The 12,558-nt window shown below is 37.0% G+C and overlaps 1 protein-coding gene across 2 annotated transcripts in view; it reads left to right on the top strand.

Annotated features, from left to right (window-relative positions):
- LOC126976834 (uncharacterized) overlaps window positions 1-11,992 on the top strand; it is a 61,191-nt gene extending 49,199 nt beyond the window's left edge. The window contains exons 3-7 of one of the 2 annotated variants that reach the window (XM_050825471.1): window positions 720-796; window positions 3,927-3,976; window positions 5,450-5,606; window positions 6,760-6,875; window positions 7,871-11,992. In XM_050825471.1, the coding sequence (XP_050681428.1) occupies window positions 727-796; window positions 3,927-3,976; window positions 5,450-5,606; window positions 6,760-6,875; window positions 7,871-11,290 (3,813 nt within the window). In that variant the 5' untranslated portion in view covers window positions 720-726 and the 3' untranslated portion in view covers window positions 11,291-11,992. Of the gene's footprint in view, window positions 1-711; window positions 797-3,926; window positions 3,977-5,449; window positions 5,607-6,759; window positions 6,876-7,870 lie in introns of those variants that run through there. The other variant, XM_050825462.1, reaches the window with a different exon arrangement.
- The last annotated feature ends 566 nt before the right edge of the window (window positions 11,993-12,558 follow it).

The raw sequence follows: 12,558 nt of genomic DNA, 5'->3' as shown, positions 1-12,558 counted from the left end.
TTGCTCGTGCAGACTAAAATACACGTTATCGGTCAAATTGCAGAGTACACTACCTATATTTGATTTAGTCTAACGATGAAATCCCGGGGCTTGTTTTTCGTGTGAAAAGCAATTAAGACGATGACTGAGGAATTTTTAGATGTTGTTGCCTTGGCAAGCATAAGCAAACCAAGTTAAATCTCCGGCTCCTTTCGGCGAAAACCCAAATGGCTCTTTTATGTCAGTCATTAACCGACGGCAGATTAGATTTCACTTGATTGTAGGTATGGATCAACTATACGATACTAGTTGGCTGTAAGCGAGGATGGCTAGCAGAATAATATTTTGTGTGCTATTCCTACTGACGGAATAATAGCCATTGACAACAATTTTATAAGGTTTATTTCAATAGAAAGCGGTCATGGATAATTATTAATTTATGTCTGTAAAAATCTATTTTTATAGGAAATTCTTCGGTATTATGTTCTAAATAGATGTCTTTACTTTTGTGAGTCAAAACGAGATTTTCCAGTAACATCGCTATGATTCTGTTTTTACGAAACCGTGGAAATTACAAACAATACCATTAGGTATATAATTTTTATAATTACTTATGTGTGTTTAGCCCTGTAGTGTCCATTGTTATAAAACACCCACAGTCCATTTTATCTGTAGATAGAATCTAATTATAAATCCTGCAAATGTTGGTGAGATTTTCAACAAATTTTCTCATTTTCCAGATCAGCAATGCGGTGGAAGCGAAGTTTGATGGCGCTGGATGGATTTCAGCTTTCTCTGTGTCTATTGTTTACTCTGTGTGAGTATATTAATTACATTAAAGTGCTAACATATGTTTATACACATCTACAAAACTTACGGACTAGTCGTGAGTTTGCTGAAGTTCAACATTAATCTCTAATTTAGGATTAGGTACGACCACATTCATGCATGCAAATTGTAAATCTCGACATATGTAAATCTCCACAGTGCGGTTTTCAAGGTACTTTCTACGAGGCACATCAAAGCTATGGAATGGGCCTCCTTGTGCGGTGTTTCCGGGATGTTACGACATGGGTATCATCAAAAATAGCGCGTACACCTTCATTAAAGCCTCTGGTATTGTAAGAGAATGTAGGCGGGGGTCATCACTTAACACCAGGTGACCCGTACACTCGTTTGTCCTCCTTTTCGATAAAGTGACGAGGAAACAATAAAATACAATTTATAGTTTTATGTTAGTTAGCCCTTTGGTAAAGGCGTCCCCAAAAATTATCCAAAATTCCCTGTCCCTTACCTTTTATCTCCAACTTGTTCCAGCCATATCACAAATTTTGCCCTCCCATCTCTTTCTTGGACTTCTTTTTCTCCTTTTTATATGAATAATTTGCCTTTCTACCACAGTATGAGTACTGCATATACTCAAACATAAATCTGGTACCTCTTATATGCTTGTCAAAAAGGAAATCGACAATTACATTCACGAATTGTATACAATGCCTTTCTTAGACGAGAGAATAATGTTAACAATTATCTGTAATGTCCAGTTATTAGTCTAGTCTAACAGCTGTATTATAACAGAGTAGGTACCCACTTTCACTGATAGTTGAGACATACGTGACGACCCAATATGGATCTGATAACTCAATTGAATCGAAACTAAACAGTTACAGCAAGTTTTACGTAAAATCTAACACTTTTGAAACATCTTGTTGAAACATGAAACAACGATATACCTACCCATAAAACTATGACTCAAGTTTCACATTTTTGTTATCGAGTTTTTATTTGTATATTTACATTAATACTTTATTTTTAGGTTGAATATTATGTAGTTAAGTTTTATAATTGTAATTCAACATAACAAAATCAAATCAAGTCAAATAAAATTCTAAAAGGCTTAAACTAGCTTGCTTGCTCTTGAATTTTGATACATTTTTGATTTAATATACTGAATCTATAATAGTTGCAACAAGTAGGTAGATCCCGTAAGAAAAATCTACAAGAATCTCACTAGACCATAAAGTCTTTTATAATCACTGTAATATAAAATAATCAACCAGTCGGGGGATTCTTAGTAAAGGATCCCGGATAGGTGGGACCACAGGCGCATTTTTCAGGATACAAGCAATAAGAAATAGAAACATATTTATTTTAACATAGGAAGTAACAATAGCATAACATATTTTAAAAACACTTGGTAAACGTCATGAAGCTACATTAGTTCGTAAAGGGGCTATGTCATGGGGAGAAGAACTAATAAGAAAGACCCAGCCCATCTTTAATATCGTATTATAGCCTACTTTATATAATTATAGGTGGCCTCGTTGAACCAGAACCATATATCTTATATAGAAAGCCTTCTTTTCCAAAAAGTTTTAATATATTTCTTAAATTTGTGCTCAGTGAGTCCTAGAAGGACTAAGACCTTTGAAGGAGCTCTTAACTCTAGCTAACCAATAACACGTGACATACAGTTTATTATTTCTTCTTGAATTGAATGAATTCAACATTGTTTTTTAACATAGCTACATTAAATTCGTGTTTAAGTGATGTATATTATTGTGTGTCGGCTTAAAGTGCGTTGTAACTTGTGGGATTACTCAGTTAATGATACTTAACATCTTATGTGTTAAAGTGACGAGCGCAATAATTGGAATCGCGCAATCCTCTACACTACAATGTATTGGGCAGGGCTAATAATACTAGCATTCGGTGAATGTCTTATAGCCTAAACACATAATTTGATTTGGTACGGCCGAACCATCGGTGGCGGTCTGGTACCGCATACCATATTTTATGGTATGTCGCATTATCCAACGCACAAAATTATTATTATTACCATCCGGACCGTACCTTGAGAGCGAGGCGCCCACCGGTTCGTCCGATGGTCCAAATCCGACAATGTGTTTAGGCAATTACTTCTCTCGCCACTTTTTCTCATAAACAAATAATACGTAAAATGAGTACTTTAAAGGCCGCAAACACACCTGATACTCCTCTTTTTTGCGCACTTACTAATTACTATCAGGTGATACGTACGCTCATCTGTCCTACTATTAATCCATAATAAAAATGTGTAGTTATGTGAAGATCTGATGTTGGGGAATAAAAAGCTGTGTTTTTATCTGTCGGTTGCATTAGTTTCATTAAAATGTCGTTTGCATCATTACAGCTAGTGGGAATTAAATTAGATACAAATTATATAAAATTACATACACAACTATTGCGTGCAATATTAGTATTATAATACTGCAGTTTTGTACTCGTAGAACATTCTCGAAAGAGAATAATTCTGTTATAGCTTAAACGCCACGCTCGTTTGTCCTCCTCTTCCATAAAAATAATACTATGATTACATTAAATTAAAACTATCATTACGCGGTAGTGTACCGAGAATACTGGCTGCATTTTCAGATTGGATAGATAGATTTTCTGATCCGTTGACTGAAGTGCCTTGAGTTTCCAGAACTGAGGCGTGTTATAAATGTGGTAATAACTAGCAAGCGACAGATGAATATATATAATATTAGATTAAGTATCAGGCCGACAGCACAGTACGACGTGATAAGGTCCGCATCAAATTACGCTACGCTTTTGGTCGTTTTGTTAGTGTGTTTCGTTTATGATTTTCTTTTAATTCTGTGCGGCATTGCAATTGCGCTCGTCAGTTTGAAATAATATGTTAATCCCTCGGTGTATGTAGAAAAAGAGAAATGACCAAATAAATATGCACGAGATATAAGTACATACAAATTCAAAAACACATTGGTACGAGGCGGGCGAAAATCGAACCGGAAGCTCCGTGGTGAGAGTCAACGGATCTACCTTTTACGCCGCCGCTTCTTTACTGCCGTTACTACGTTAACTCTTGTGTTTTGTCAGCGTCCAACTATCTCTAGAGTGATGCTTCGGGATGTGTATTTAAGTATAATATTATATTGTTACAGGTTCTGTACAAACAATTGATGCTGCACGTAGAACAGCCGGCCGACGATCGGTATGTATTGGTTTTTTAATCTGGCTACATTAAATGACCTTCTCGCGACCGCGCAACGTACACTCGCAATGCACATTTCGCAAAACACGTTTTTTTATTTTAATATGCTAATTAATTAATTTTTTGCCAGACTATATCGTTTTTTTAATGATTTGGGTTTAGTAACCATTTTGGCGTCCGGGAAACTCCGTTCAACTCTCGTCCCAAATACAGCAGTGTCTGAAGACGAAGGCAACACAAGGGCAGGACACATAGTTCGACAAACAGATGGCCGGTGGGGCAGCAAAGTCCTCAAATGGTGACCACGTACCGGAAGACGTAGTGTTGGCAGGAAAACATCCACAAGATGGACCGACGATCTGGTCAAGATCGCCGGAATACGTTGGACGAAGGCAGCGCAGGACCGATCATCGCGGAGATCTTTGGGGGAGGCCTTTGTCCAGCAGTTGACGTCTTGCGGCTGATGATGAACTATTTTGGCGCGAAATCAAGCAAATGAACCGTGTTGTATTTGCGTGGAGCGTCTGCGTCTACTCGTGACAATGGTCAGCAAATGACTGCTGGCTGTCCCTCGCAAGAGACCCCGATTCATTGCATACCAAGATTATTGGAATAATAATGCACCTTGATTTATCACACACAGTATAAATAAAAGCCGTATACTAAAAGATTGACAATCAAATTACCTTTGAGATTGCGAAAGTTTCATGTAAATATGCTTAATGCATATAATTTTGTATTTAAATCGGCTTTATTATATCTTTACTCACGGTTTATCGATGTATGTACCGTCTAGTTTCGGACCATTCGGAGGTCCTTCATCTGGGTGAGTGTAGTGAGTTTGCGATAATACATACGATACAGCGCTCGATTTGCGCTCGTAGTGCGCGGCTTGATAGGGCGGGGGACACGGGGTACACAGGTGATAGCGAGCATAATCATTAATAATCACATCTGCCCTTTAGCAATAGATTCGCTTGATGACCCATATAGCCGAATGGTTAGTGACCCTGACTACTAAGCTAGAGGTCCCGGGTTGGAATCCCGGTAGGTGCAATCATTTATATGAAGAATATTGATGTTTGTTTCCGAGTCATGGATGCTTATATGTATTTATTTATGTTAAGGTAAGTATATTGTATTAAATATATTGTTGTCTTGTACCCATAGTACAGGCTATGCCTAGTTTAGGGTAAGATAATTTAAAAAAGTGTGTCAATATTATTATAATTTCCACAAATTGTAATTTAAATCCCCAAAAATAACAGGTACCTGATACTTAGCAAGTTATACAATATGATTTATTTCTGAAAGAATATACTATATAGTTCAGAGGTATTTTCCTAGTCATTACATTCCAAAACATAGTCTCAATCTTCATTTATATCATTCTTCTTCTTATACTTTATTTCGTTTAGGTAAGAATCTTTAACTATTATTGAAACGTAATTGGGTAAACTTAACTCATTTCAGAGTCGTGAAGGATTGTACATCCCAGCGCCGAGTACTCAATCCATCCAGGCTCTGGCTGCGGCGATGGGCGCTGCGGAGTTCGAAAGTTACACGGAGGGCAAGGCACTAGTAAAGAGACTCATTCCACCCGCACAAGCCGACATTGTCGAACATCAAGGTATGTTTAACTTAATTTTTTGTTCTTAACTTACATCTCCATGGTTGAAACGTTTTTACCAGTCTAACGGCCGTTCCCAATATACTATCTACAGATAGAGATAAATTACTACCTTCTACTGTCAGTAATTAGCTGTCAATAATCTGAAGCTATCCCAAAATACCCGGTATATTAGGACGCGTGAATTACAATTTCCATACAAACTTCTATCGCTGGTAAGCTATACGTCCTCCCATTGACAAAAAGCGTGTACGGATAAGGTGAGGTCGATAAGTTTATTGAGACCGAAAAGTCAACTATAGTTACGATTTTATCTCAAGTAGGCCACAATTGAAGATAGAATGAATATTGGAAACGGCCGAAAGTGACGTTATAAATATTTATTTTTCACCAATCTGAGTGACACAAATGAGTTTGTTCTTTCGTGACTCTCTTGATACCAAACGCTTTGGCCGATTTTGATAAGTTATGATATTATCATGCTCACTTTGGAAATGTGGCGACGGAAGCATTCCAAACATCATACTCATTAACAAGCGATGCATGAGGTGATTGGTCGATTCGATGATCGAGAACTGCAGTTGCTGAAGAAGTTATATATTTCTCAAAAAAATATTGCCATGTTGATACAATATTCTTGTAATACTTATAACTTATTTACAGCGTGCGTAAAATGATGCGTCCATTGAACTCAATACTATTTTTTTTTATTGCTTTTCCTTTTATAAGTAACTATATTTTGTATTAATCTGTAGTAAAATCAAAAGTTTAATATTAAAGAGCGAGCAAAATCAAGAATGTTACTTGGCACAGTCCAGATAAGTGTGGGGTCATATTGCAGGCGAGTTAGTAAGATTATAAATTCACAACATCCGTTAACGATAAACCATCATAAGCTTATATTATCTATTAGTTTTTTTTTACGAAAATAAGAGACGAGACGAGCAGGACGTTCATCTGATGGTAATTGATACGCCTTGCCCATTACAATGCAGTGCCACTCAGGATTCTTGAAAAACCCAAAAATTCTGAGCGGCACTACAATTACGCTCGTCACCTTGAGACATAAGATGTTAAGTCTCATTTGCCAACCAAACTTATCACACTATTATATTCCTGAGATTTAGCTTATCATGAACTTTACTATCAACAGGTGTAATTGGCAAGGCAGGTGTAGATTTCCCAGCATTACCACGCATACCTAACACCGGATTCAACTGCAAGAACGTGCCTACTGGATACTACGCCGACCTGGAAACTGATTGCCAGGTATTTAAGATATTATTTTTATGGAAGAGAGGACAAACGAGCATACAGGTCAACTGATGATAAGTGATCAGCGCCACCATTCTAATCAAATTGAATCACAAGAGCGTTGCCGGCCTTTAAGATAGGTTTACCCGCTTTTTTGAAGGCACCCATGTAGAATCGTCCCGGAAACACCGCACATGGAAACTCATTCCACAGTTTTTTAGTACGTGGAAGAAAGCTCCTTGAATACCGCACTGTGGAGTACGCCACACATCCAGATGGTGGGGATGATATCCTAACTTGTGGCGTGTCGTGGGAAGGTGGAATTGGGCGGCAGGAATCAGGTTAAACAGCTCTTCGGAACACTCCCTATGACAATGTGGTAGACACAATGAAGCTTAATATATCCAAAAAGTTTTCATTGACCATAGATATTGATAGTGAACTGAATGCTTTTATTCATTATTCATTAGTCACTCTAGTGAAAGTAATACGACCAAGAAAATGATACAGCTAATTAACAGCGAAGGTGCAGCAATTACTCCCATTTTCCTGATTTCAATTTAGTGGACATCATGCGCATGTTATCGCCGCTCTTTGTTGCACCCGCCATGTTCTTACAGACCTTCAAACGACCAGGTAATTGCCACATACCCAGTTGGTCAGTGGAATTACTCAATAAACTCTAACCGTTCATTTCATTTACTATGACCATATATAACTCCGAGACCCAAACGCTAAGTGGCACCTATTCATATGGGCACTCTTTGCATATCACACGACCAGCGTCCAATAGTAACAAACACATATATGTTAATATAGTCAAAGATGTATTGAAATAATATCAGCTTATATTATGTGCAAATATCCATATTTGTTACTACTTGCACATTTCTACCTGGACACTCAATTTCAATTCAGATAGAGGATGTCGCAGGCCGACTACTCCTTTAACTTTTACTAAACCCATATTTTTACTGAATCTGAAGTTCTAAGTGTTTATTATCTTCCAGGTATTCCACATTTGTGACACGTCCCGCAAGATTTCCTTCTTATGTCCAAACGGGACCATCTTTAGCCAGTCTCATCTCATTTGTGACTGGTGGTTCAAGGTGGACTGCGCCTCTTCGCCAGCTCTCTATGAATCTAGTGTCGAGTATTATTCCAACGAGCAGAAGAAATCGCAGAAGATCACAAAAAGTCTCAGCAAAACTGCGGAACCTCAACCGTTTGGAATTGCAAATGCACGAGTAACAGTCACTGTTCCTACCTCAACCGAAAGACAGTTTAGGAGTAGGCAAAGGCAAACTGTTACTCCAGCTTCAACAAGCAAAGCTTCGCCAAGGAGTTACCAAGCACTTTTTAACATCAATCCAACACAAAGATCACTATCGCCATCTCCTTTCGAAAATAGGAGGAAGAGCTTAGTCCAACTTATATCAAACGACTTCGGGAGCATACCAATTAAGACAACCCTGCCAACATATTTCGATATACCAACACGAAGAGCGAACCCATCTGCTGGTGATTACAATAGTATTAAAGAAATGCAAGAAGCTGCAGAAACTGCTTCCTTTGCCGAAAATCAGAACAGACAGTTCCTTCGTGATTATAACACTAAAAATTTACGACCATATCCTGTTTATAAGCCTAACCTACCCGCTAATCCGATTAAAACTAGAAGTAATCCCAATTTAACAACACTATATAATATTCAATCTAAAATAACACCAGAGACTACAACAAAAAGGCAAACCTTAGTTCCTTATACAAAAAGTTATTTAAGTACAGTTGTGGAAAAACGAGAACCTTACACTAGACCGGGTGTGTCACTTCTTAGAACATTTCTTCGAAAAGAGAAAAATAGAACACAGCTTTACACACCGACTGAAAAGTTTATTGAAGCTACACCCAGAAGTGAGATAATAAATAAAGAATCGACGACTAAAGTACCATACAGTTCTAATACGGACAGCACATATGAAACTGCATCTACAAATGCTTTTGAAGTATTTTCGACGATTAATAATGATATCACACAGTCCACAGAACCAACATATCAGGAAAGACGAGAGAGATTGTTACAGAAGATAAACTTTGATTCTTTCGGACCGACGCAGCCTGTTCCACCTACACAACCTAATAGGTATTATGGGGATCAGCCTAATCGACCCGGCCTAGTTGTTCCTCCTTCTTTAACCCCAAAAACACTTCATTCGCTTGCTATCTACTATTCGACTGCCTTAGATAATCTCTCAACCACACAACGCCCAGACACTAACGAATCTACAACACAAGCCCTTGATGCAATGGATCCGATTGGCGAAGTCTTGCCCAATTTATTTAGCCGTCACACTTTAAACAAATACAGCAGTTTATTTGGAAACACGGCTAATAATGCCGAGCTCTTGGAAGAAATAATGATGGACCCAAATGGAACTTATAATGAACTGGCTGAAGATCTTAACATTCAAATGAGTCAAACCCCACTAGCCTCCTCTCCTCAAATACGAGAACTAGCACAAGTTTTTACACATGCACTATCGGCCTATCTTCAAGATCCTGTTCAGTTCAGAAAGGTTCTATCAGATATACGACCAACTCCTCCATCGTTCGGTGATATGTATGCAACTGATTATTTTACTAATACTGAACCAACAACCACAATAAATGAGGATGATGATGAAATTCTTGGATTTTCCGACGATCACAAAACTAAACTCCAGGACGGGAAATCACTGAAATTTAGGACAGATCTTACTACGACAGCTGAGCCAACGACTACTACACAGATACCACCTGTTACGTTAGTAACGTCTACGTCAACGACCTACAGAAACCCCTATATATGCTGTGGAAGAATATCAGCTTCTTACACAACTGCCTCAACTCCAATTGCAATCTCCAAAACGCCCTCAAGTATTGACGTGTCAGCGATTGATCAGAATCAAAATGAACATACTACCGATAGTTATACACTATCGAAATATGGCGAGATCCAAAATAACACAAGCAACAAAGTGTATGGCGATTCCGAAAACCTCTCTTATTCAAAACTTTTAAGTGATTATACACAACAAACGAATTTGCCTACAGCCTGGGGAGATGATATTTATGCATCAACACTACAACCAATAAGTAGTAACTCTCATCAGACATTTGAAAGTAAAAAAATTAAAGTAACCACACCATTGCCAGAAGCTACTGAGACATACTCTCCTGAAACAGATAGTAGTGAATTAGAAAACGAAGAAGAGTTACAAAGAGCTCATAGCCAATCATTTATAGGGCCTGCGAGCAACAGTCTAAGAGTTGGAAAACAATTTAATATTTTTGAAAAAAATAGCATAAAAACGCCATCAGAGGATTTAGAGGCTCCCGTGTTTTCATATGTAGATACAACAACACAAGCAACGAATACTGTCCAACAAGATGAAAATGAAATTTATACTACTACTCCTGTCATTACTAATAGTGAATCCACGTCCTCAGATACAGAAAAGATAACTCAAGACTTTCATTGGAAAAATTGGCAGAGCACTATAGTGGATCCAATCACATTAAATGATGGTCTAAGTCCATCTGGTCCAGACCAAGATGAACAGAAAAGTAAAGCAACCGATTACGAGCAGCCTACTACGACCAACTATCCAACCACTGAGCAGACATTTGCTTCTACAACAAATTACGAAATTACGACATTCTTGTACAAGAATCGATCAGGTAAAGCTTTACGAGAACAGACATCTACAGAAGGATCACAAGATTTTACAACGATGGCCGATACAGTAGTTGAAAAGGCAAAAGAAATTATGGGCGGTATGAACTCCACCACTACCCAAAAACTAATGAATGTAATGAAAAAGACTAAATCAAAATCAGTGAAACGGCTGATACTATTATTAGTCCAGACATGTGATGACGACCACAATTCAACAGCAGAAGCATCCAAGAAAGCGTTATTGGAAGCTCTTATGGCAGTGTCTCAAAAAGATATGGATGAAATAAAAAAAGAAGAAGAAAATGACACTGTAGCTCAAACTACGGATGCCGCTGATATCGATTATGTAAAGGCTACAACCTTCCAACGCAGGATGGATAGAATACCAATCGAAAATCGAAGTGGTAAAAGTTTAAATTTTGATGCCGATGCTATAAATGCACTTTCTAATCCAACAACAGCGACGGTAGAAACAGAAGAAACAGAGACTACAACACCAAGTGTAACAACAACGACAGTATCAACGACTTTACTCAGACGAAGAGGGGCGAAGAAATTTACAAATAGATCCATAGAAGAGTCTACGACTACAACGATCGATACACCTATTGCACAAGCGAGAGTAGCTACTGATGAAAGTAAAGGACAATCCGATACTAGAGCTATTGAACTTTTAAGATCTCTATATTCCATTGCTGCAAAATGGGGCTAGTATTACTTACGTATGTACTCATAGTTCGTTTTAAACTAAATAATGCATTTCAATAACAAATTACGAAACTTATATTCGACAGATTCATTCAAATTTGCCATTGTATCCTTTTATAATTAATAATACAAAATATAATGTAACTGAACTTATCATATAATATTGCTTATATTTATTTACATTTATAAATTATCATAGAATTAGTCTGCGATGATTAATCATCTTAAGACAAACATTGATACCACAACAATACCAATATTTTTCAAACTGTTATAACAACTTTCGCGAATCTTTCAAATTATCTGTTTTTTTTTATTTTTTATTATATATATATATATATATATATCTTTATATAGCTATACTTATATATAACACCTATTATAACATCAAATCAAGTAAACAAATTCGGATTTTTGAAAATGTATTGATTGTTTTGTAGATATAAAAATCTATAAAAAATTCTGTATAACTAGTTTTTATTTTACGAGTAATTTATTTTTCTTAACGTTAATTTCGACTTGCCGATAGTATTTAGTTAAGCGTAAGATGTTAACTACGATGTTAGATATAAATACTATTTTAACTCATATAAGTTATGTATAAATTAAAAGAAAAATGATCCAACTTTTACTGTTAGCATTATTTCTCTGTTATTAATTCCTAATATAACTGCCAATTGTATTGTAGTATTAGTTGTATTAAATAGTTGAAGAATTTGTTTTAAGACATCTTTAAGTTTATTAAAGTAAATATTTTTATACTTTATTTAGTTTTATTTACCTAAATCCAATTTGTATATTTGCATGTTTGGTACAACCCCAAAGATGAATACCATAAGACCAAACTGGCATAACGATATTTTTATAAAAAAGGACTTTATTATTCTCTGATTATTAGGAATGCTTTCCAAGAAACCAGTGCATGTTTTTTTTCTTTTAATGAAAATAAGGTACAAGACGAGCAGGACGTTCAGCTGATGGTAATTGATACACCCTGCCCATTACAATGCCGTGTCGCTCAGGATTCTTGAATAATCCCAAAAATTCTGAGTGGCACTACAATTGCGCTCGTCACCTTGAGACAAAAGATGTTAAGTCTCGTTTGGCCAGTAATTTCTCTAACTACGGCGCCCTTAAGACCTAAACTATAATATGCTTACTAATTACTTAGAGTAATAGAAGCCAACGTGGTACCCATCATCTAGCCGGCGACCTGAGCAAAGGAGCCTCCTGCTAGTAATTTTTTTTCAAATGGCTCAATGACACATTGGT

This window comes from Leptidea sinapis, chromosome 2 (assembly GCF_905404315.1).
Source record: "Leptidea sinapis chromosome 2, ilLepSina1.1, whole genome shotgun sequence".
Classification (NCBI taxonomy): Eukaryota; Metazoa; Arthropoda; class Insecta; order Lepidoptera; family Pieridae; genus Leptidea; species Leptidea sinapis.
The sequence above is the reverse complement of the archived record's forward strand: the minus strand, read 5'-3'. Positions and strand labels throughout refer to the sequence as shown.